Source organism: Kogia breviceps, chromosome 4 (assembly GCF_026419965.1).
Source record: "Kogia breviceps isolate mKogBre1 chromosome 4, mKogBre1 haplotype 1, whole genome shotgun sequence".
Taxonomy (NCBI): Eukaryota; Metazoa; Chordata; class Mammalia; order Artiodactyla; family Physeteridae; genus Kogia; species Kogia breviceps.
Genome location: NC_081313.1, coordinates 33,936,893 through 33,963,311, shown reverse-complemented (window position 1 = coordinate 33,963,311; position 26,419 = coordinate 33,936,893). Strand labels below are relative to the sequence as shown.

General features: G+C 38.5%; 2 protein-coding genes across 2 annotated transcripts in view; both read left to right on the top strand.

Annotated features, from left to right (window-relative positions):
- Positions 1–26,419, top strand: part of C6 (complement C6) — a 400,163-nt gene that overhangs the window by 21,430 nt on the left and 352,314 nt on the right. The window lies entirely within an intron of this gene.
- PLCXD3 (phosphatidylinositol specific phospholipase C X domain containing 3) overlaps positions 9,373–26,419 on the top strand; it is a 165,293-nt gene continuing 148,246 nt past the window's right edge. The window contains exon 1 of the mRNA XM_059060923.2: positions 9,373–9,743. Coding sequence (XP_058916906.1) covers positions 9,641–9,743 — 103 coding nt within the window. The 5' untranslated portion in view covers positions 9,373–9,640. The remainder of the gene's footprint in view (positions 9,744–26,419) is intronic.

Below are 26,419 nucleotides of genomic sequence, written 5' to 3'. Positions count from 1 at the left end.
TAGGTCTTCTGCCCATTTTTTATTGGGTTATTTATTTAGTTAGTTATTTTGTTATTGAGTTGTATAGCTGTTTTTATACTTTGAAAATTAATTCCTTGTCGGTCACATTGTTTGCAAATATTTTCTTCCAGTCCCTAGGTTGTCTGTTCATTTCATTTATGATTTCCTTTGCTGTGCAAAAGCTTTTAAGTTTGATTAGGTTCCATTTGTTTATTTTTGTTTTTATTTCAATTGTCTTTGGAGACTGACCTAAGAAAACATTGCTATGATTTCAGAGAATGTTTCACCTATGTTCTCTTCTAGGAGTTTTATGGTGCCATGTCTTATATTTAAGTCTTTAAGCCATTTTGAGTTTATTTTTTGTATATGGTGTGAGGGAGTGTTCTAAATTCATTGATTTACATATGGCTGTCCTGCTTTCCCAATACAACTTGCTGAAGAGACAGTCTTTTCTCTACAGTATATTCATTATATATTCAATCAAATGTGTGTTCCTTTTGGTAGCTCAGCTGGTAGAGTGGAGGACTGTAGATGCCTGTCTGTGGCCATCCTTGGGTCGCTGGTTTGATTCTGGCTCAAAGGAGAGAGGTTTTATATTTATCAGTGGAACAGAATAGAGAACCCGCACAGCGCCAGTCAATTAATCCATGACAAAGGAGGCAAGAATATACAATGGAGCCATAAATTTTAATATTGCATTTTTGAATTTCCACACAAAATCAAAATTATTCTTGTGACTCTTTGTGTCTACAAACCAGCATTATTTACTTTGAGAACTGGGCCATTTTTCAGTGTCCTGACCACATAGGTTTTCTGCCAAATCCATTAATTTGGAGGTTGCATGCTTACTAATTTTTCTATTTTCAGAAGGTAGCACCATAATTTCTTATTCCCCAGTGATATTTACATGTGGGTGTCCTCTTGGATTATATTTCCTTAGCTCCTATTCTCTTCCATGTGCTTTACAAATTACAATCACTCAGCCTGGGAAATAAGGCATTTAGGCATTTGCAGTCTCCTTCCAGAAATTTTTATCAGTTGTTACGTGACTTATTATAGATTTTGGCTTTCATCTCTTCCAGGTCCACAATTGTCTTTGCTGGGCCAGGAAAGCTGCTCCTTAGCCATTTTGTATTAATGATAATTTGTCCTTATTTTAAGTAGTGTAAATCTTGTAACACTTTCTCCAGTGCTTGTAAAGACAAGTTTATTTACAAACTCTCCGTACAAGCTATCAAAGATACTCTGACTCCATACATAGCCATTTAGCACTCAGTACAAATATTAGATAATTATTAAATAGAATGAGTTCTTATATCTTAGAATTATGTTATTTCTCAATAGTAGCTGTGAAAAAGTCTTTATATGTATTTGCAGAGACATCTGAAAGTGTTCTTAGTATTTTTGTCAAATGGTATTTTCAAACTATATGTAATAATTAAATGAAATTATATTATTGTATTGCCTCTATGGGAAGGTAAAAAAATATGTCTTATATAAATGTGGTACATAATAAAATAATTTAGTAGTCATTTGGGTTACTTTGTGTGTAGTGGACAAAATGAGGCCTAGGTCTTAGGCTTGACTTTTTTATTAGAGATGTATGCATTTTCTTTAGCTTTTTCAAAATAAAAGACTAAAATTTTGATTAAAAAAGACACAAACTTTAATCATTTTAAAAGATAAAGTCTTTAGACTATAAAGAATAAATGCAGTGATTACAGCGCATATAGTTTCAAGGAAATTAATTCTCTCTTCAACAGTGTATTCACAATTTATATTGTATCTAGGCTACTAATCAGTGAGTTGAGAAAAATTTCAGTTAATTCATTCATTAATCGGTGACTTTTAAAATCTGAATTGCTTGGTTGATTGACTATATTTGATAATACATATCACAATATTATGGATTAAATATTATCACATGGAATTCACTTAAAATCATTCAGTTTGAAGGAGCAGTGTGTAAGAAATAAAAGTTGCCCATTAGCAGATAATTAGAGTCTGAGGGATGAGTATGTGAAGGTTTATTAATTGTTCTCTCCAATTTTGCAAGTGTGTGAAATTTTTTATGATGAAATGTTTTCAAGGAAACCAAGTGAGAAGATAGCTGTGGCTGTAAACTACCAAAAGATGTGTTACTTACCACCAGAGCAGTATAGTCACAGGTTTACAACAGCTATAGCCATCATAAACATACACTCAGAGCAAATTATGAACCTGTTCATGTTCAGCACTGAAGTTATGGACAGCTACTCTGAATGAACGTAGTTTATGGCTTAGATGCAGGATTCCCTAAGTTTATGCATTTACTAAGACAAACGCAGGGTTTGGACAAAGGTGTAGTCTTAAATAATGCTAGAATGGTAGTCAGAAAGCTGAATAAGCATAAATAGTCATTGTATCTAATTCTTCGTTTTTCTGTGCTGAGCATTGCTCAGAGCTCCCCGAACAGTCAGATACTTGTCCTGTCTCACACACTGTGTCCAGATTTCTGACACTATCTTCCACAGCTGATCTGCAGTTCTAGGGCTAGGGCTAGACTGAGAGCTCATTATTTGACTTTTCTTCTCAGAATCTCTTTTTCTAAGGTGTTAGTGGTGTACCACAGCATTATCTTTGCCTGTCAGACAGCCCTAGATACAGATGATTGCCTTTGGGGTTTGCAAGAAGAGACTGAAAAGAAATGCAAATTGAGTGAGTTATTCTTTTTTTTTTTTTTAAGATCTTTATTGGAGTATAACTGTTTTACAATAGTGTGTTAGTTTCTCCTTTACAACAAAGTGAATCAGTTATACATATACATATGTTCCCATATCTCTTCCCTCTTGCGTCACTCTCCCTCCCACCCTCCCTATCCCACCCGTCTAGGTGGTCACAAAGCAGTGAGCTGATCTCCCTGTGCTATGCGGCAGCTTCCCACTAGCTATCTAATTTACATTTGATAGTGTGTATATGTCCCTGCCACTCTCTCACTTCGTCACAGCCCACCCTTCCCCCTCCCCATATCCTCAAGTCCATGCTCTAGTAGGTCTGTGTTTTATTCCCGTCCTACCACTAATCTCTTCATGACATTTTTTTTTCTTAGCTTCCATATATATGTGTTAGCATGCGGTATTTGTTTTTCTCCTTCTGACTTACTTCACTCTGTATGACAGACTCCAGGTCTACCCACCTCTTACAAATAACTCAGTTTCATTTCTTTTTATGGCTGAGTAATATTCCATTGTATATATGTGCCACATCAGCAAGGATTATCATTGCTTCCGTGTACCTTGGGAACTATTCGAGAATGGCAGGAGGATACAAATGGTTTTTCAGGGCATAACTGTGCATGAACACTCATGAGCTTGCACATGCAGGTGTATCATTTGCTTTATTGCATCATTCTGTTCATGCCATAAAATGTAAGTGAAAATCTTATTGATGGGGAGTACATATCAAAGTTGCCAATGACATTTATCGTTTGCAAAGGTCTACAAGGCTAGGACTCTTGGAGCTCCAGAAAAATTAGGTTGGGCTGTGTCCTTCTACTTATTGGTGGGAAAGAGAAAATTAGCCCCTGACATCTAGGATTTCTGGTATTATCAGCCAGGCCTTGGTTTTCACCTGTTGAACATAAACACATTCATGGAACAACAACATTATACAAGGCCACCCCAAGACCTTGAGCAACAACAACAAAAAGAACATGAGCCCTCTGTAATCATGGCTGAAAATGGACAAAACATTAGTATTGTCCATGCCACAAAAATGATCTTATATACCCCACTCTAATGAGTGACTCCTGCTTCTTTACTTCTTATAGCTCTAGAGTTAGTATAGTCTCTCCTCCTTCTAGATAAAATTTATGAAGATACTCATGAATTACCCCCTACACCACTTCCTAACAGCATCCAAATCAGAGCAAAGCCCCACTTCCTTAAATCCTCCCCAAATCACCAAACATAAGGGCAAATCCTATAATAATTTCTTGCTAACATCTTCTTACTGATAGGGCCCAGGGTTCCCATGATTTGCATTCTCTCTTGCTACAAAAAGTGATAAATCCAATTTGTATAATTTCAGGTGTGTTCCTGGAAATCATTGGCTGGAGGATAAACTAGTACTAAAGGGTTACAATGGGAGCCTTATAATTGATAAAACAAGTATGATTCTTCTGTCCAATAGAGTCATTCGTTTTTCAAATTGGGACAAAATACACATTACATAAAATTTACCATCTTATTTTTAAGTGTACAGTTCAGTGACAGTGAATAATGTTTACATTATTGTACAACTACTACCACTATCTATCCATCTCCAGAACTTTTTATGATCCTAAACTGAAACTCTGCTTCAATTAAAATGTCATTCTTCACTCTCCCAACCCTTCATAACACTGTTCTATTTTCTGCCCCTATGAATTTGATTATTTTAGGTACTTTACATAAGTGGAATCATAGAATATTTGTCCTTTTATGTCTGGCTCATTTCATTTAACACGATGTCTTCAGAGTTTATCCATGTTGTAGCAGGTATCAGAATTTCCTTCCATTTTAAGGCTGAATAATATTCCATTGTATGATTATACCACATTATATTTATCCATTTTTCTGTCATTGGATATTTGGGTTGTTTCCACCTTTTTGCCATTGTGAATAATGCTCCTATGAGCACTGGTGTAATTATGGTCATAACTTTTTAGCAATGAGAAGTAGAATAGTTCCAGGATTTTTCTGATTCTACAGGTAAATCTAAAACATTCTTCTTCTTCGTTCCCTGGCTAACCGCCACCCCCAGGAATCCCCATGCTCTGAGAAATCAAACAGTTTGCTAGTGATGACCCCTGGAAGTCTAGAAGAGTACACCATGTTATTTCCAAGTGTGATCGCTGATTTTACCAAGATAGCAACAGGATGGAAAGAATTATAAGAGCCAGTATAGACAGGCAATTCTTAAACAATTTTTCTTTCAAAATATATTTTCAAAATTAAGTTATAAGTTGTTTGCTATATAGTGAAGTACTAAAAAACAAGCATGCTAAAGGAGGGCTTTTGACATTGAGGTGAGAGATACAGACAAGTCATTTATTTATTCAGACATTAAACTATCATTTGCCACTTTCTGCCTGAAACATAAACACAGTGAGTTCAGGGACTTGTGCTCTATCTTCCCTCTCTAGGACAGAGCACATAATAGACACTCAATAAATATTTATGAAATAAGTAAATGAATGATTATAATGAGTCCTTACTATGTCTTAGGCACTGTGAGAGGCATGATTGGGTATCAAATATCACCATCGCTGTCCACATAATGCTTTAAGGCTAACTAGGGAATTAGAAACACACTACAAGACAGCTATAAACAAACTATAATAGGTGTTCAGAAAAAGGAAAAATTACTTCTGCTTATGAATCGTGACAGAAGTTGCAAAGATGAATTAGAATGGAAAGGATTTTTACAGGTGAAAGCATGAAAGTGTATTCCATGTGGAGTTAATAGCATGAGCAAAGGTGTGGTGGTTGCAAGAAGCATAAGGATGAATTATAGTTTATAGTTTATAGAGCTTCCATTCTGTTCAATAAACTTTAAAGTCTTCACTTGACTTAAGCTTCATAGCACCTTCCATTTTCCTACCCCTCAGGAGGGAATAATCATTCTTCATGCTTCAGTTAAGGAAATCCAAAAACACATAGCAGTTAACTGGGGAAATCTGAATTTGAATCCAGGCCTTCAGATTCCATAGCTTATGATTCTGACCACTAGGTTGTATTTAGTAAGTATTAATTAGCTTATTTTGGACTTGTATATAAGATGTAGATGTAGGGGAAGAGAGAGGGATACAACCAAAAACTCTGCAGGGTTAAAATGATAGAGGGAAGTGGAAGTTGTCACTTTTTTCTACTTTGAATTTAAGTGTAAAAAGCATTTTTATATGCTTAAAATACAATAATTCCATCTTATGATGGAATTTCTGGGTAGAGGTTGCAGAGAATGATCAGAAAGCACTGATTATTACTAGTAAGTTTTTACAAAGATTCTTTATTCCCCTTTTGTATGTGTTTTCTTTAAGTTTGACTCTATAAATACATATTTATGAACACCATGGTTTTTAATGATTTGGCTGAGTTGTTTTAAACAGCTCCTCTTTAAAAATATTACTCAGCTGAAATGTGTTCTAAAGTTTTCTGAGCTATAAGAATCCTTGTTTCTTGGAACATAATTCAACATCAATTTAATTGAAAAAATATAAAAGAATAAAAATATATAAAAAATAAAAGTATATATCTCCAACAATTGAGAAGTATTATGAACTAATGAAAGAAAACATGTAGTAAAGATCCATGTATTTTTGAGTGGAGGAGGATATGAAGTAAGGAAACGTTCCAAATGAGTAGCATGTTTATAAACTGTGTAGTGTGGTTTTGATCGACAGCTGAGGATTACATGAATAAGTTTTAATAGGAGCAGGAAACCACTGCAATAAGTCACTCTCTTCTTTCCATTTATGCTTAAAAATTTTTTAAGGATAAGTTTTTTTAAGTTTTTCTCAACACCACAATTAAAAATCATTAGTATTTTTTCATCTCTGTTGTAATGATAAAAATGTTGATCCATACCTTGAATTCTCTGAATAGAGTAAAAAAACTAAATATTTTCATTCCTCCTCCTGCTACTGCCAGCAGCTACATGTTAAGAAATAATCATAAAGGAAACAGAAAGATAGAATAATAGAGTCAAAGGGGGAGATTAGTAACAACTTCTAGTTTAGTTTGCCACTGAGTGTGATGTTAATTTTATGTGTCAACTTGGCTAGGCTATGATACCCAATAGTTTTGTCAAACACTAGTCTAGATGTTGCTGTGAAGGTATTTGTGGATGTGATTAGCATATGTAATTATGTGACTTTGAATAAAGCAGATATTACTTTCTATAATGTGGGTGGGTCTCATCCAATCAGTTGAAGGACTTAAGAGCAGAGACTGAGGTTTCCCAAAGAAGAATTTTGTTTCAAGGCTGCAACACAGAAATTCTACCTGGGTTCCCAGCCTGCTGGCCTGCCTTTCAGATTTGCCTGCTCTCACGATTATATGAGCCAATTCCTTAAAATAAATCTCTCTATATGTCTATATTTATATCCATATTTCTGTGTCTCTGGGAAACTCTGACTAATACAGTGGGCAAACTAAAGCCTGGAGAAATTATATGATTTTTCCAATATCATTTAGTAAATGGTGACCAAGCTATAATAGAAAGATGGGGAAACCAGGTCATAAATTGCCTAAAATATTGATTATAATTCTGGGAAAGAAATTCGTAAACTATCCACTTTCAGCACTGTCCTTTTTAGTGGCTCGCATGCAGAGAAATGTAAAGTTTCATGAAAAACCAATACAGTAAAACATCTGAAGTTCAAAACAGGGGAGGGACTGTTTGTCTGCTTTACCAAAAGATAAAGTGTACTATTCTTTAGAGAGGCAAATTTCCTCAACATTTAAGGTGGTTTCATTTTTTTTTAAATGCTTTGTAAACTTTCAGGGACACATAGGTTCAACACAATTGAACAGGGCATGTTTTTAAAGTGCATCTTACTAAAAAAAAAAAATCCCAAGGTTCAATAATGATTTCATTCTCTTGAAAATGAATATTTTATAAAGATAGAAGTGACAAAGAGAGGGAAATACACATTGTTATCTTAATAAACATAGGTCTCACATTTTGTGTGATGCTTTGCTGAGAACAGAGCTCTTTCATTACACTGTTTTCTGGAAGCTTCACCACAAATCTCTGAGTTACTCTCACCATTTTATGATGGAGACAACCAGGGCTGACAGAGACTAGAGGACTTGCCTAAATGACTCAGAGACAGAGCAGCGAATTCCCAGATCTGAGCTCTCCTCATTGCCCTGCAATAATGCCCACAGAGTACCAGCATCAGCCAGAGGGTGGTGTTTGTAGGTCTCTTGACCAACAATCCTATAGTGAGCTGAATTCTCACCCGAATCAAAAGGATATGTGAGTTCTACTGTGCTAACAGGAATATTAAGGTTCACCTTGGGAAAAAAAATCCCCGTACATCTCTTTCTCATTCTTAAAGATAACCCTACCATGTCCTTTTGCAATTATGAATTGATTCTATGGGAGAACAGAAAATTTGATCACATGGGTAAGGTATTCTCTCTCCTCTCTCCACCTTTCCCACTCTGCTCCCTATTTGGAGTGAATATTCTTTGAGTTCTGCATCCTTGTACAATAAACAGGCTTTAGTTGTGGTTGTTTTTAAAAAATGATATACGGTTTACTGAATTGAAAAAACGATTCCCATATTTTACAGCTCTCTCTCCTACCTTGGTTTTCATTTTCCCAACTTAACAGCATTTACTCTAGGAAAAGGATTTTACATCACTGGATCAAAGAACAGAGGCACCTTTATCGTATCTACATTCACTGGGCTGCAAAGACCCCGCACATTTTCAGTCCGTTGCTTATCATTCCTATTCAGGCCATCCCTGGACGCCTCACATTTGTGAGATTTGATTTTTCTCCTCTTTCTCATCTGAGAGCAGGCGGACCAAGACAGTTCTTTGGAGGCTCGACAAGTGATTTCTCTTGAGAGAGGCACACCTCTCTAGTCTGCCAAGGAATGAAAATTCAGACAATCACATAGATCATTTTGAATGCTGCCAAATAAATCCCACCAAATGCTACTGGCAATAATTACAACATGTCACTGGGAAATGTGGTGATTTTCTTCTAGCATCAGGCTTCAGCCTTGTCCTGAGTGCCACGAAACTGACACAGAGAGGACATAAACAGCTTTCTCTATAGATATAGCATACCTTTCTCATAATCAGGGAAACGAAGGGGTTGACGTGCTTCTTTACCTTGAAATGTCTAGAACAGGGCGCCAGGGATTAAATAGGAATCACCTGGAACTTACTGCTCTTTGCTGACAGCACGTTTTTCAACTACTCCAAAAATTAGGCAAAGTGGTGAAGAAAGACCACCATTTTGTTATAAGCAGGGCTCTGGGCCCCGACTGAGGAAAGAAAATAACCTGTTGTAGCTTACAAAGAGAAAAGCTCTTCTGTGAGAATGGAGAGTCCTGAAAGCCACTATGAGAGTCGGCTCCCCAAGAGGTGATAGCATCCCGAAGTCGACTAGGATTTTAGGGTCAACCCCAAGATTGTCTTTTATACAAGCAGGACTAGGAAGTCTCATCAAAGGACCGAGCAAGATCATGGGCAAAGCAGCTGTGTGAACCAAGTTACAAAAAAAAAGAAAGAAAGAAAAAGAAAAAAAAAAGGAAAAGATAGTAAGAAGCCAAGGAACGCTGCAGAAATGGCGAGAAAAGACAGAGACGCATAGGAGGGACAAAACAGGAGGAGGGAGTCGGGGAGGGCGGGGAGAGAGGAGAAAGCTGAGCGCGGACGTCAGGAACAAAAGCTCCAGCGGAGTCTGGCGGAGGCACTAAGGGAGCACGGGGTGTTTTGAATAATTATTAAAATTAGCATGTGTCTGCGCCATCCTGTGGGTGTGGCGCACAGCGGAGTGTAAACTCTAGCGGGGCTGGAGCAAACATTCGATTAGCGGCAGCAGCCTGCCAGCCTGCCCGAGGAGCGTGAGGACCAGCGCGCGGCACAGCGACCGCACGATGGCCTCGTCTCAAGGGAAGAACGAGCTGAAATTCGCCGACTGGATGGCCACTCTGCCCGAGAGCATCCACAGCATCCCCCTCACCAATTTAGCCATCCCAGGTAGGCGCGCTGAGTCTGCCGACGGGGCGCTCGGCGTCCGCGGCACCTGCCCCGCCCTGCTTTATCTGCCACCAAGTGGTAACTTGCCACGATGCCCGCGGGAGGGAAACTCGTCTCCAGGGGTGGGTCTCGGCCAGGCGAGCGCGTGCCTGGGAGCCTCCGGGCTCCTGGCGTTTTGCAAACGTCTGGGGACCGTGGCGCGGGGAGTCAAGGTGACTGATTTTCCATGGGTTTTTGAAGCAGGTTGTGTGAGAGGGCTGGGGCAGGGGAAAGGTTTGGCTCCAGGACGGCCCCTCGTGCCCCCCTGACACGTTTTCCCCGAAGACTTGGGGCTGGGGGCGATTTCTGGGGCTGGGGGGTGATAGTGACCGGTGAGAGCGAGCTGCTGTCCTAAGGGCTCGGCTCCGGCCCGTGGACCTCCCACTCCACCCCTGTCACGGAATCAAGCGGCTCTGGTGGATTTCTCCGTTAGAACCTACCCGAGTCATTAATATTCGTCCCTAGTCTCCTTTAAAGAGACAAAGCGCTTCCCGAAGAGTGATGAAAGTTCAGGAACCGGCGGCGGCGGCGTGATCGCTGCCCTTGACTGGGAGCTGAAGGGGGAGAGGAGCGGAGGGGGCAGTTTCTTGATCTGCGTGGACCTAGAGGGCCTGGCCGGGTGGCCACCGTCTGGATTTGGGTCCAGGGGCTGTTAGCAGCCTACAGCGCGCGGGTCAGGAAAGCAAACCCTCGTGGACCGTGCATTTGTTGTTCGGGACGGAAGCTGGGCCGGGGAACCTGCGTGAGCTGCGGCGGAGGGGGGGTATTAATAGGCAAATCTTAGGAAAAAGATGATTGCGGCGGTGTCCGGACAGGCTAGCAGGACGGAAGCCTGGGCAAGGCGAGGAAGAGACTGGAGGCATCCAGAGGCTGCAGCATAGCGCGCACGACTGGGACCAGAGGACGAGGGAGGTTTTGGGGACGGGAGCGCAGCAGACCCTAGTTCGGATGTGCAGGAGGGAGGGTCGTTTCAGGACGGTGTACCACGGTGACGGCTGAGGACACGGCCATACTTCGTTGACTTTTCACTTGGGCTGAGGGTGCAGATGCCTGACCCTTCCAGGACTCGGCTAGAGGGCAAAATACCGACAGGCTGTCCACCCCCTGCCCCAGGCTGTGCCGTGTTATCGAGTTCAACCTTCTGGTCTGCCTTCTCTAGATCTGCCCTATCCGGCGTCCCCTCTCAGCCACTGGGGGAAATAAAAAAGAGGAAAAGATGGGTTTTCTCGAAAATCCCAAGAGTCTCTAACCAGTAGCCCTGGAATTGATCAGTAATTCAAATCAATGGTCCTTCAATAAGTGGATGTTTGGCGGTTATGATAGGCACAGGCTACACTCTGAGAGCCAACCCCAGAAGGGAAGGGTTCGTCTACTTTTGTCCTTCTTCAAGAGGTAGCTTCCCAAGAGCCCAGGTGTCTCCAAGGAAAAGAACAAGACAGCTTCTCCACTCTGAACTTACCCTGCTCCCTGGGTGAGCCGGGGAAGGAGACAGTAGAAAGCACAGAACTTTGTTGGCAAAATTCCACTCTCACTTCCACAGGCATTCCTATCCTCTTTTCTTCCTTCCTTTTTATTTTTTGGTTTTTAGAAGGTTACTTTTACATGGTCTCACCTGAGAATTTGTGCTCACATAAAAGGTAAGAAGGGCAAGGACTCTGTTGCCAGCCTCCTGAAAGGTGACTCTCCAGAGACACAGGGAGGTTAAAAGCCCAAGTTCACACTGCAAGTTCTGAGGGATGGTATGATACCATGTCTGAATCTAACTTACTTTTTTATAATACTTCAATTTTCAAAGCCCCAGTATGTAACCCAGATCACATAATCCTTCCCCAGACCTTGTGAAGCAGCTGATTGTGGTAAGTATTAACTCCATTTCACAGGTGTGAAAATTGCACCTCAGTGAAGGGAAATGACCTACAATCAGTTCAGTGATATAACCCTTAAAATGGTCCTTAGGAAAAATCTCCTAGGAATTTTGGAGGGAAATGCTTTGGGGTTTGTATCTGGATGATTCAGCCACAACAGGTACTAATCAGGGTGAGAGGACAAGGAAATAGGCATTAGCAGGAACAGGATGAATTTTCCTTTCTTTCCACAGGACAAAGTGAAAACCTGAGGTCAGAGGCTTTGATATTCTGATAGTCCTACAGCAGAGACATAATGATGATGGCACTGGATGCAGGGGGAATTTCCACTGCTTTCCCAACTCCTCTTAGTTTTATACTCAAAGTGGGTCCCCTGCAAAGCCTTCCATTCTCACCCTCAATACTTCTGAGAAAAAAAAAACAACAACCCTATTTCACCAATCTACACGCCTGAATTCCTCCATGATTCTGTAATGTACGTTTGGCAGATCCGCACATACAAATCCAGGTTTAAAAAGGGGCTTGGTAGGGCTTCCCTGGTGGCGCAGTGGTTGAGAGTCCCCCTGCCGATGCAGGGGATACGGGTTCGTGTCCCGGTCCGGGAAGATCCCACATGCCGCGGAGCGGCTGGGCCCGTGAGCCATGGCTGCTGAGCCTGCGCGTCTGGAGCCTGTGCTCCGCAGCGGGAGAGGCCACAACAGCGAGAGGCCCGCGTACCGCAAAACAAACAAAAAAACTGGGCTTGGTACCTTTCTGCATTACTCAACTTGTGAGAATTTTTGGAGGAAAAAAGACGTTCAAACTTCGATAGTCAGGGAAGACTAATTGGAGACTATTAAACACTAATGGAAAAATTGCCTTAAAATCATGCTAATAGCTTCCTGGCTGCTGCTTGTTTACTTGGCCAGTTGCTACAGCTTGAATTAAGTAATTATCTCCACCATTTAAAACCACTCCTGATGTACCACACAAGTGTTTTTCTGTAGAAGGGAATGGCTGCTCGGTCATCCTCAAAGCTTCGGGTTTTCTTAGGTGGAGCAACTGGAGAGTGAAGAGCTGTCTAATTATGAACCCATCCACTTGGGGCAGCTGATCTGGATTACCCAGAGCTAGTGCAAAGAACAATCTGCAGGTGTGTGATATTCCCCACCAGGTGTGCAGTTCTGGCATCTTTAAATGTTTCTCAAGTGTCTGCATCTTGAATGCTTTCATAACCAAATTTCTCAGTGGCTATTTTGCATTTAAATGGCCTCATGATTTGGCCTAAGGAATTAAATTAGTAATCGGTATTAGTAGTTTTACTTTCACTTTATTTTTCAAAGGAATGGTAGTGTCTAACACACTGACAGTTACTCGGATTTAGGTCTCATTTGTCTTTTCTTCCTATCTCTGATGACACCAAGCTAAGTTTTCATTCATACATGTTTGCTTAACACTATCCCGGCATTTTGGTTTATGAATAATGTGTCCTCTCACCACAAACAGTTGAGAGAGGATAAACAGGGATGGAAGCAGGGAGACAAAGTATCAAATTCAGGTGAAGTCTGATGAATTTCTGGCATCTTTGAAGCCAAGTTCTAACTCTATAATCATAGTGCTGCCAGAACCATTGTAAAAAAATCTGTCATGGGAGCAAGTAAGCCGTTGCTTGACCTGGGTAATTTTTTGGTGATCTGGATCTATGGCAGGGAGTCATTCTGTCCAAAATCTAAAAGATCAGGAAGGGCTTTTACTCCGTGGGAGGGGTCCGTTATGCATTTTCTGATATGTGATGAAAGTCTTCATCACATAATACAGTAAATTGACCATGTAATAATGAAAGATTGGCTAAAATGTTGTAGGACTAGAATCTCAGAAAGAGCGTATGTTTCCTTGGTGTCAGAGTTGATTACTGAGTTGACCACCAGTTGGCCTTCGAGCTGGACCCAGGCAGAGTTTGCTTACCCCATCCCCTGTCCTTGGAATCTACTTTCTGCCCACTGTTCACCCAGTGGGAACCATCTTCAAGGATGCAGCCTTGAGAGAGCAATGTGTTACTGAGACCACCTGGACAGTGTATGTGGCTGAACCTCTAAGTCCTCTATATAAACTTTTAAGATTCTGGCGGGTAGGTGCGGAGATCCAGTCATCTTGCAGCTGCCTTAAAACAAGCTTCTTAGGTAAGTTCCCTGCTTATTAAACTTGCCACCTACCAATCTAGAAGTGATATGCCTTTTTTTGGTCTCTTCCTTGCCAGTTTTCAAATCAAAACTTGAACAGGAATTGTTAACTGTACTTTAGATAAGGAACACAGAAATGCTTTAGGAATCGATCATTGTTCTTGTAGATTTTGTACACTCTTCCAGAAAATGCTAACACCAATGAAAAAGAACAGTCTTACTTAGGGAAACTAGATGTTTATATAGCTCCAGTTTCTGTGTTCTTGTGTTGGCTTTTATTAGTTTTAAATTTCTTCCCTCACAGTGATCTCTTCTTGTTGTTCCTGGAGCCAACTATCTTCCTTTTCCTTGTAATTTACTATTTCTATTTTGATTGGGATGAGACAATCTACAGAGCAAATCTGGGACTGGGTCTAATTGTACAAGTTTCTTTTAAAAAACAGGGCATTTTTTTTCATCATTTTAGTTCTGATAGTGTTATGGAAGTTGATTTTTCAAAGCAATCAAAAAACAACAAAATTGTTTAGATTGACTATCTTTCTTGTGTTGCCTTTCCAATTCCCAGTTTTGTTTTTGATTTTGCTAAAAAGAAAAGAATTGAACATCTGGAACATAATTTATCGTACTCTTTCTTTGGGGCTCTTTCTTGATGAATTGAACTAAATCACCAACTATTACTAATCAATATAAAATGATACTTCTGCCATTTTACAGTTTACAAAGTATTTTCTCATGAACACATATGCTTTTCACATGTTCTGTCAATAGTCTCCTCAGGCCTTGCTACTCAGTGTTGATCCAGGGACCAACAGCATCAGCCTACATGGGTGCTTGGTAGAAATGCAGCATCTTGGACCCCAGCCCTCAGACCGATTTAATCATAATTTGCATTTTAACAAGATCCCCAGGTAATTTATATACCCATTTAGTTTGAGAAACACTGCTTAGGGTATCTCTAAGAGTAACCTTTATGTAAGTGGCAGAACCAAATTTAAATATACCTCTTTGACCAAATTCTTTCTAATGGACCATGCAGTCTATCTGTGAGGGTTAAAATTTACAATCAGGCTTAGAGCCAGAGCCCTATATCTGACTCAAGGCTAATGGCCCAGGTTGGGAACATTTCTGATAACTGACATTACAGTTCAATAAAATCACAATAAAAGTGATTTAATTGCTACCTAAGTGTTCAAATTAGGTCACTGTGATAAATGTAAAATCTTCCCCCTCATTTCCTTAAATTCCTGATGCTCATTGATACCAGCTGTCAACAGCACTTAAAATCAGACCATCTGGTGATGCTAGTGGTCACTAATGACAATTTAGGAGACACCCCATATTTGTTCTTGTCCATTTAATCCCACTTTTGTGTGTGTGTTACAGGACCAGCTATGCTTGTTATATTTAGAGGTCACAGATTTGTTCATCTTATCTATAAACTAAAACATTTCAGTATTGCTCTGAAGTAATAGTGACATCATAAATGCAAACTTTAGTAATAATCAGCATCAGAAAGATCTCAGACACAAAGGTAAACAGTAACTTGAGTTTTGATGGAAAGAACATCAGTCTTCGTATTTGCAAACCATACCTCATTTATTTAAATCATGGTTTATATGGAATAGAAACATGCATAAATGTGGTTATAACTCACTTGCTTGAATTTTAGTTATTTTAGCATAATCAGTGCACTAAAAGAGTTAAGATTTTAAAAAGAACCTTCAACTTGTTAAAATAGATACGTTTATATGTTAAGGCTCACACACTTTACTCATATGAAGATTTCTCATATCATTATTTAGAGTTTATTGTATCCTATTTAATTCCATCCCTACCTAATCAAAATAGAAAGAATAAGTTACAAAGAGGAGGAGTAAAACTGTTGTGTGACATACATCAGCAATAAAAATAGGAAATATTTATGAGGGAAGACTGATAAATGAGGATACAGGGACACAAAATGTAACGTTCCCTAAACTCTATCAGCCCCAAAACAAAATCGGAGTCATGTTCATTGTCAGTTTTGACCACTCTCAAGTACCTGCTTCATGGACTTCCAGATAGTTCTAGAGGGCTTCCCTGATGACGCAGTGGTTAAGAATCTGCCTGCCAATGCAGGGGATACGGGTTTTAACCCTGGTCCGGGAAGATCCCACATGTCGCAGAGCAACTAAGCCCATGCACCACAACTACTGAGCCTGCGCTCTAGAACCCATGAGCCACAGCTACTGAGCCCGCATGCCACAACTACTTAAGCCCTTGTGCCTAGAGCCTGTGCTCCACAGCAAGAAAAGCCACTGCAATGAGAAACCCACACACCACAACAAGGAGTAGACCTGCTCACCGCAACTAGAGAAAGCCAGTGCACAACAACGAAGACCCAACGCAGCCAAAAATAAATAAATAAAATAATTTTAAAACCCCAAATAGTTGTAGAAATCTCTGGAAAAATTCTTAAATATGTTTTATAAACCGATTTTGTGGGCTACCACACACGTAGTATCAGCAATTTTCTTTCTTTCCTGTTTTGGGGAACCTATGGGGAGTTGTCATGTTTGCTGCTTTGACATGTCGAGGAACTGTACTTCCATAGTTTTATACCCAAAACACCACTGCTGCTGGCAGACCCACCAGGGCTTGTGCTAACAAAACACCACTGCTGCTGGCAGACCCACCAGGGCTTGTGCTAAGTCTGCAGAGGCCCAACACTGAGGATGTTAATGAGTAACAAGGGCCTTGGATTCCACTGTGGTCAAAGGCTCTCAGAGTTGGGTCCCCCATTGTGGAAGGTGCTGATGCCAATTCTACTGCTGACGCTGTCACTGCTGAAGCCATGAGTGCCAACACTGCCAGATCCTTTCAATCCTTTTGCTTTTTGTATGGATGCCAACAAAAGAGCTCTTTGAATTTGTGTTGATTCTTTTGGTGTTGCCACCTCACCCTAGGACTCAGGTATGAGTTTGTGAGGGCCGGGCAGAGGACAATAGGTTTTATTCTGTGCTCTGCGTCATTCTCAATGTTAATTCACTCTCTGCATGCACATGTACACGTGCATGTGTGTGTGTGCATGCCCATAGGTGTATCAACTTTCTCTTAAGATAACTTCTTTTTCAAGAAGCTTCTTGATATTTCCTATAAGTAGACCTCTGGTGCTACCTAATTAATCATTCCTCCAGACAGATCCAGAGTAGGAACAGAAGCTGGGGTCCATACTGTTCCCAGTGAACAGCCGGGGACAATGTATATAGAGCCAAATAATCTGATAGACCTAAGGTAATTATTAACCCCTTCATTGCTTTAAAGCACATTAATAGAGTAATGATGTGCTCTGAGCCTTCAAGAGAAGGTTATATCTCATACACACATATGCACACATTTTAACGATTGTTGGTTAAAGGGGTCAGCTCTGTCAATCTGGAAATTTTACCTATTACCACCAATGAGGTTTATCCATAACCATTACCCATGGGCACTCAAGGAACTTCTAGGTACAATCATGGAATTTGTTATCCTCAAGAAGCTTATAGATTCTCTGAGTTCTCTTTCTCTGTGTAGGGTAAGGATCAGTCTCAGAAGATTGGGGACCAGAAAATTATAAAAATCATATATTCTAGAAGGCAGGGGAAAGTGAGAGAGAAAATTACCATGGTTCAAATGAAATTCGGCAACCAGAAGCTTTCTACAGCACCATATGCTTTTATTATGCTCTATTAAGAGAGTAAGATGGGTCAAAAAGAGGGTCAGGAGGAGATGGTTAAACATGCTTGAGAAGCTGCCAGGATTAGTCACCTCCGGAGATCAGATACTGAACAGATGGTCCATTGATTTGTTAGATGTGCTCTTGTTATGTTCCTATATTTCATTATGGATCCTGGGAGTGGACAACTCTTACACCACTCTATCTTAAATGTCAGCTAATATTACATTTCACATAGAAGAATTCTTCTTGTGAATTAATTTTTATGAAGCAGCCATGTTTATCCTTGGTCAACATTATAAATGATGGTTGTATTCCTTGATTCACTTGGAGAATTGTTCTTCATGAAGGTAAGTGGACTCTGATGAATGAATGACAATCTTAGCTGCCTTGTTGGCTTCCCTGGAGGTCCCCTCTGTCTTGTTGGCTGGTGAAGAGGAAGAGGTACTTGAAGGGGTCTTCATGGGCAAATGGGAACCTATTTCAATACACAACTCTGACTATACTTCTCTGTTGCCATGTGGAGGAGGAGGAGGAAGATGAGGAGAAGGAGGAACAGGGCTGTCTCAGCACAGAATTAGCCCTAAACACACTCCTGACATGACCTGCTCTGGGCTTTTCTCAGGAAAAAAAAAATTGGTCAAGGGGATATAAAGATATCACCTTGAAAGTTGCTAGAAAGGAAGGCTGCAGAACTGTCACCCCTCATGTCCTCGTTTCTCTTTGCATCAGTTCAAATTCCTTGGGTCTAGCATTAGAGTTTCACTCTTGAAAATGTCCTTAATTCTCATCTTACTCTTTCTTGTTCTGCTTACTTGGAAGAAACTCCAACTCAGTTAAACTCATTTTTCTACCTATTCCAATTCCAGAAAACTTCAGTGGCTAAATATTTTTGAAGAAAGAGTACACAGCCTGGATGGCTTCACTAACTAGACATTTTTGACCATGAATCTTGCTGCACATCCTTAGTAATCTTACTGCATATCCCTAGTAATCTGACTGCACATCCCTAGTAAATTCACTTTCCTATTCTCTGAGATAATAACTTCATACTCTTCTTGCTTCTCAAATCAATATCTCCTTCCCACCTCACTCTAAACTTATGACCTCACCTCTTATTTTACAGGAAAAAAATAGATGCAAACATAATAACTTTCTCAGTTTCCCACAATTAACCCGTCAACCCTCTACATCTATTTCTGCCTATTCTGTATTTTCTTTAGGTAAGAAGAAGTCATGACCTGATCCTACCTAAGTCCAGCTTCTCTACTCATGGTCTGGATTCCATTCACTCGAATCTCCTATGTTTGATCTCAAATTTATCCCCTCTCTTTCCTGCCACTACCAGATCATTTCAGTCGCTACACAAATATATATTACTATCAATATTACCTCTCTTAAAGAAATAAAAATCCCCCCTTGACTCCACACCTGTGTCTCTATCCATGCACTATTTCTCTGATATTTGTAAAAATATCCCCTCTGTCTTCAGGTTATTTCCTTTCCTCTGCCTACCGCATACTAATCTCATTATTTCCCCACCACTGAACTAAAATTGTTTTTATCTATGTTGCCAATGATTTTTTTTTTTTTTTGGCTAAAGCTAATGGATAATTCTCTATCATTTATCTGACTTTTCAGCATCATTTGATGTGACTGACCACCCTCCTCTTCTTGAAACATGTTCTTTCTTTGGTTTCTTAAGACACATTTTGTGTGTGTGTGGTTAAAAAACACATGACATAAGATTTACCCTGTTAATGGTTTTTTAAGTGTTCAGTATTCTTAATTATAAGCACAAAGGTGTATAGAAGATCCCTATAACTTTTTCATCTTGCATGACTGAAACTCTATACCCATTAAATAGCAACTCATCATTTTCCCTTCCCACTAGGCCCTGCAGCCACCATTCTACTTTCTACTTTGATGAAGTAGATACCTACTTCATGTAAGTAGAATAATGTAGTATTTGTTCTTTTGTGACTGGATTATTTCACTTAGCATAACGTACTCAAGGTTCATTCATGTTGTAGCATATGTCAGGATTTCCTTCCTTCTTCACAGCTGAGTAATATTCCATTGCATGTATATACCAGTTTCGTTTATATATTCATCTGTCAGTGGACATTTAGTTTGTTTCTGTATCTTGACTATTGGGAATAATGGTGCAATGAACATGGGAGTGCTAATATCTCTTTAATAGCCTTTTTCAATTATTTAGATTAAATACCTAGAAGTGGGATTGCTGGGTCATATAGTAGTTATATTTTTAACTTTTTGAGGAAATGCCATATTGTTTTCTGTAGCAGCTGCATCATTTTTGCATTCCTACCAACAGTGAACAAGGGTTCCAATTTCTCCATATCTTCACCAACATTTGTTATTTCTGGGTTTTTTTGATAATTACTATCCTAACAGGTGTGGGTTGATATCTCATTGTGGTTTTGATTTTAATTTCCCTGATGACTAGTGATGCTGAACTTCCATTCATGTACCTGTTGGCCATTTGTATGTCTTTTTAGGAGAAATGCCTATTTAAATCTTTTGACATTTTTTAGTCAGGTTATTTGGTATTTGGTTGTAGGAGTTGATATATTTTGGAAATTAATTCCTTACACATATATGATTTGTAAATGTTTTCTCCCATTTCATAGGTTGCATTTTCACTCTGTTGATTACTTCCTTTGCTATCCAGAAGTTCTTTAGTTTCATATAGTTCCACTTGTCTATTTTTTCTTTTGTTGTCTGTGCTTTTCATGTCATAACCAAGAAATCATTGCCAAGTTCAATGTCCAGAAGCTTTCCCCTCATGTTTTCTTCTAGAAGTTTTACAATTTTAGGTCTTACATTTAGATATTTAGTTCATTTTGAGCTTATTTGTGTATGATGTATGGTCCAGTTTCATTCTTCTGCATGTAGATATCCATTTTTCCCAACACATTTGTTGAAGAGACTAAACATTCATCATTGTGTATTCTTGACACGCTTGTTGAAGATCAGGTGACTGTATATGTGTGGGTTTATTTCTGGGTTCTACATTTTGTTCCATTGGTCTATGTTTGTCCTTGTGCTAGTACCATACTGCTTTGATTGCTTTAGCTTTGTAATATGTTTTGAAACACAAAGGTTTATGCCTCCAGCTTTGTTCTTCTGTCTTAAGATTGTTTTATTTGCAGTCCTTTGTGGTTCCATATGAATTTTAGCATTGTTTTTTCTATTTCTGTAAAAAAATGCCATTGAGATTTTGACAGGGATTGCTTTGAATCTGATTACTTTAAGTAGTTTGGGCATTTTAACAACACTAAGTCTTCCATCCACAAACAGAGGATGTGTTCCCTTTTATTTGAGTCTTCTTTAATTTTTCACAAATGTTTTTCAGTTTTCTGAGTACAAGTCTTTTACATCCTTGGTTAAGTTTTGTTTGTTTGTTTGTTTGTTTTTGACCATGCCATGCGGCATGTGGGATCTTAGTTCCCCAACCAGTGATCAAACCCGTGTCCCCTGCTGTGGAAGTGTGGAGTCTTAACCATTGGACCACCAGGGAAATCCCCCTTGGTCAAGTTTATTCTTAAATATTTTATTCTTTTTGATGCTGTTATATATAAAATTGTTTTCTTAAATTCCCCTTTGGATTGTTGATTTTTAGTATATAAGAATAAAACTGATTTTTGTATGTTGATTTTGATCCTGCAACTTTACTAAAAGCATTTATTCTAACAGGTTTTTGTTGATTTTGTTGTTGTTGTTGTTGTGTGTATGTGTGTAATGTTTAGGGTTTTCTACATATAGAATCATGTCATCTATAAACAGAGATAATATTAGTTTTTTCTTTCCTATTTGGATGTCCTTCATATCTTTTTCTTGCTTAATTGCTCTGGTTAGATTTCCAGTACTATGCTGAATAATAGTGGTAACAGTGAGTATACTTGCTTTGTCCTGATCTTAGCAGAATCATTTTCAGCTTTAACTATGATGTTAGCTGTGGGTATTTCATTTTTTATGTTAAGGTAAATATCCTTCTAGTCCCAGTTTGTTGAGTATTTTTATCATAAAAGTGTGTTGAATTTTGTCAAATGCTTTTTCTGCAGCTATAAAGATAATCATGTGATTTTTACCCTTCATTCTGTTAATGGTGTATCACATTGATTGTTTTCATATGTTGAACCATCCTTGCATTCTTGGATTAAATCCCACTTCATCATAGTGTATGATTCTTTTAATGTGCTATTGAATTTGGTTTGCTAGTATTTTGTTGAGGAATTTTGCCTTTATATTCATCAGGGATATTGGACTGTAGTTTTCTTGTAGTGTCTTTGGCTAGCTTTGGTATCAGCATAATGCTGCCCTCAAAAATGTGTTTGGGAGTGTTCCCTCCTCTTTAATATTTTAGAAGAGTTTAAGAAAGATTGGCATTAACCCTTTAAATATTTGTTAGAATTTAGCACTAAAGCTGTCTGGTCCTGGACTTTGCTTTGCTTAGAGATTTTAAATTACTGATTCAATCACCTTATTAGTTATGGGTCTGTTCAGATTTTCTATGTCTTCTTTTCTATATCAGTCTTGGTAGAGTGTATGTTTCAAGATATTTGTCCATTTATTCCAGGCTATACAGTTCATTGGCATAAAATTGTTCATAGTAGTCACTATTAATCCTTTCTGTTTATGTGACCTCAGTTGTAATGTCTCCTTTTTCATTTCTTTTTTTTTTTTTTTTTGCGTTATGCGGGCCTCTCACTGTTGTGGCCCCTCCCGTTGCGGAGCACAGGATCCGGACGCGCAGGCCTAGCGGCCATGGCTCACGGGCTTAGTTGCTCCGTGGCATGTGGGATCTTCCCGGACCAGGGCACGAACCCGTGTTTCCTGCATCAGCAGGCGGATTCTCAACCACTGCGCCACCAGGGAAGCCCTCCTTTTTCATTTCTGATTTCATTTATTTGAGTCTTCTCTTTTTTTCTTAGTCTTATTATAGGTTTGTCAATTGTGTCTCTCTTTTCAAAATACCAACTCTTAGTTTTGATGATTTGTTAAAGCTATTTTTCTATTCTCAGTTTTATGTATTTCCTCTCTAATCTTTATTATTTCCTTTCTTCTATTAACATTGTGCTTAATTTGTTCTTTTTTTTCTAACTTCTTGAGATGTAGAATTAGGTTGTTCATTTGAGATTTTTTTTTAATGTTTTAAATCAGTAAAGACATGCTGTACTTCTTGCTTGAAATTTTTTGCCTTAAAAAAGAGATCTTTCTTCTTTTTTAATGAAGGTGTTTATTGCTCTACACTTTGTTCTTACTAATGCATTTGATGCATCCCATAAATTTTGGTATGGTATGTTTTCATTTCCTTTGTCTCAAGATATTATTTAATTTCCATTTTGATTTCTTACTTGACCTATTTGTTATTAAAGAGTATATTGTTTAATATCCATATATTAAAGAAATTTTCAGCTTTATTCTTCTATTGATTTCTAGTTCAATTTTCTTGTGGTCAGAAAAGACACTTGGTATGATTTCAATCTTTTAAATTTATTTAATTCTTTTGTTTTGTGACCTAAAATGTGATCTATCCAGGAGAATGTTCTGTGTGTGCTGGATAAGAATATGTATTCTGCTGCTATTGGATGGAATGTTCTGTGTAATTTGGTCTATAATGTTGTTCAAGTTCTCTGTTTCCTTGATCTTCTGTTTGAACATTCTATCCATTATGAAAAGTGGAGTATTGAAGTCTCCTATGATTATAGTGTTACTGTCTATTTATCCCTTCAGTTTTGTCAATGTATGCTTTATATATTTAGATACTCTGATGTTGGGTGTATATATTTATTTATAATTTATATATCTTCATTGTTATGTGACCCTTTTGTGACAGTTTTTGACTCTTGGACAGTTTTTTGACTTAAAGTCTATTGTGTCTTATATAAATATAATTGCTCCTACTCACTTTTAGTTTCCATTTGCATGGAATATATTTTTCTATCCTTTCATTTTCAGTCTATGTGTGTACTTAAATCTAAAGTGAATATCTTATTTCAACAGCACATTAAAAAGATCATGAACCATGATCAAGTGGGTTTTACCCTTAGGATGCAAAGATTGTTCAACATACACAAATTAATAAATGTTATGCCAGCATTAATACAGTAAAAATAAAAATCACATGATTTCTCAATAGATGCAGAGAAAACATTTGACAAAATTCAATGCCATTTCATAATTAAATCTTTCAACAAATTAGGTATAGAGGGAATATATCCCAATGTAATAAAGGCCATATAAGACACACTCACAGCTAACATCATAATCATATGTAAAAAGCTGAAAGATTTTCCTCTAAAAACAGGAACAAGACAAGGGTGCCCACTCTCACCACTCCTATTCAATCTAGTACTGGAAGACCTAGCCATAACAATTTGATAAGGAAAGAAATAAAAGTCATCCAAATCAGAAAGGAAGAAGTAAATTTTCTCAGTTTACAGATGACATGATCTTTTATATATAGAAAACCCTAAAGGCTCCACCAAAAAACTGCTAGAACTAATAAACAAATCCAGTAAAGTTGCTAGGGACAAAATCAATATACAAAAATTAGTTGCCTTTCTATACACTAACAACAAAATACCTGAAAGAGAAAAAAGGAAAACAATCCGATTTACAATAGTAAATTGAAACAATAAAATACTTAGGACTATAGGTACCCTTCACTTTTTGAAGGTTCACTTTATGCCATTTTGCTTTTATGAAAGACCTACATTAGTACTTATTTTTATAACCAAAAGAAATCTGAAGAAGATTTTCACTTCTACGAAAAAAAGCAAAAGGCAAAAAGTGTTCAAATTTGTTTTGCAGTGAGCCATTACAAAGGCAGCACTCACCCTGAGCTGCCAGAGTGGCACTGCTAAGCTCCATCCCTGAGAGCTATGCTCAGTGTCTCAGAATCAAGCCACCATACATTGAACTGTGTCTGTGAGCATCTTTGCATTATCTTGATTTGTTTTATATATCCGTTAACAACATGTGTCCTAATTGCTTCTTTGATTTATGCCATTTCTGCTTACAAAAGGTTTCATAGGAACACTCTACTTTCAGAGAGTGAGGGAAACCTGTAAACTTAACCAAGGAGGTGAAAGATCTGTACACTGAAAATTACGAGATGTTGATGAAAGAAATTGAAGAAGACAGAAGTTAATGAAAGATATTCCATGTTGTGGGATCAGAATAATTAATATTGTTAAAATGCCCATACTACCCAAAGCCATCTATAAATTCAATGCAATCCCTATAAAAATTCCAACGGCATTTTTCACAGAAACAGAAAAAAAAATCCTAAAAGTCATATGGAACTAGAAAAGACTTGAATATCTGGAGCAATCTTGAGAAAGAAGAACAAAGCTGAAGCATCACACTTCCTGATTTCAAACTATACTACAAAGCTATAGTAATCAAAACAGTTTGCTACTGGCATAAAAACAGACATGTTGACCAATGGAATAGAATCAAGAGCCCAGAAATAAACCCATGCATATGTGGTCAACTATTATTTGACAAGGTAGTCAATAATACTCAATGGGAAAAAGATAATCTTTCAAATAAACGGTATTAGGAAAACTGGCAAGAGAATGAAATTGGGCCCCTTTCTTATACCATACACAAAAATTATCTCAAAATGGATTAAAAACTTAAACATAAGACCTGAAACTATAAAACTTCTCGAAGAAAACATAGGGAAAATCACCTTGACATTGGTCTTGGCAATGATTTTTTGGATATGACACAAAAAACACAAGTAACAAAAATGAGAATGAATAGGTAGGACTACAACAAACTACAAAGCTTCTGCACAGCAGAAGAAATAATCAACAAAATGAAGAGGCATCCTAAAGAATGGTAGGAAATATTTGGAAACCATATATTTAATAATGGGTTAATTTTCAAAATATGTAAGGAATTCCTACAACTCAAAAGCAAAAAACAAATAATCTGATAAAAAACTGGCAGAGGACCTGAACAGACATTTTCCAAAGAAGACATACAAATGACCAACAGGTACATTAAAAGATGTACAAAAATCACTAATCATTATTAGTTACTAGTCATCTAGTTACTGTCATCTCCCAAATGAATTACTCCAAAGGCCTCCTAACCAGGTTCCCTGACCTCTTTTTGCCTTTCTACACAGAGTATCTTTTAAAAGTATAAATCAGGCACATCATTAACTTGTTTAAAACCCTCTGCATTTACTTACTAAAATTACTGGTCCCTATCTCTCTGACCTCAACTCTTTCTACCCTTTCCTTACTCACTAATCCAAGCTATTCTTTCTGGCCCTCATACCCTCCAGATTCCTCCCTGTCTTAGAGCTTTGCTTGGAATCTTCCTCCAGATTATCAACAGCCAGCCTTCTTCTCCTTATGGCCTCAAGTATGATGCCTTCTCCTCAGGAGATATTCCCTGACTGTGTTAGCCAATGCAGTTCACCTCCACCCTCATCATTTTTTCTAACAATTGATTGGCTTATCTTCTTCATAGTGCTTGGGTAACAATAATTAATTACTTTATTTATATCTTATTGTCTGTCAACTGGGTAGAATATAAGCACCTTGAGGGCAGAACTTTATTTGAATCTTTTCTAGTGCCCCAAATATGTCTGGCCTATAGTTGTGTGGTATATATATATATGTTGACAAATGACAAAGCCAGTATAGAGGGACTCTGATCTTGCACAAAAGATTCTGTTCTGTTGATCTGTGAACAAGCCAACCCAAAGAAATTATTCAAGTCAGCTCCATTATTCAAAATTTTTAACAAGTCTGGATCAAAAATGGGTTAATTGAGCTTCCCTGGTGGCACAGTGGTTGAGAGTCTGCCTGCCGGTGCAGGGGACATGAGTTCGTGCCGCAGAGCGGCTGGTCCCATGAGCCATGG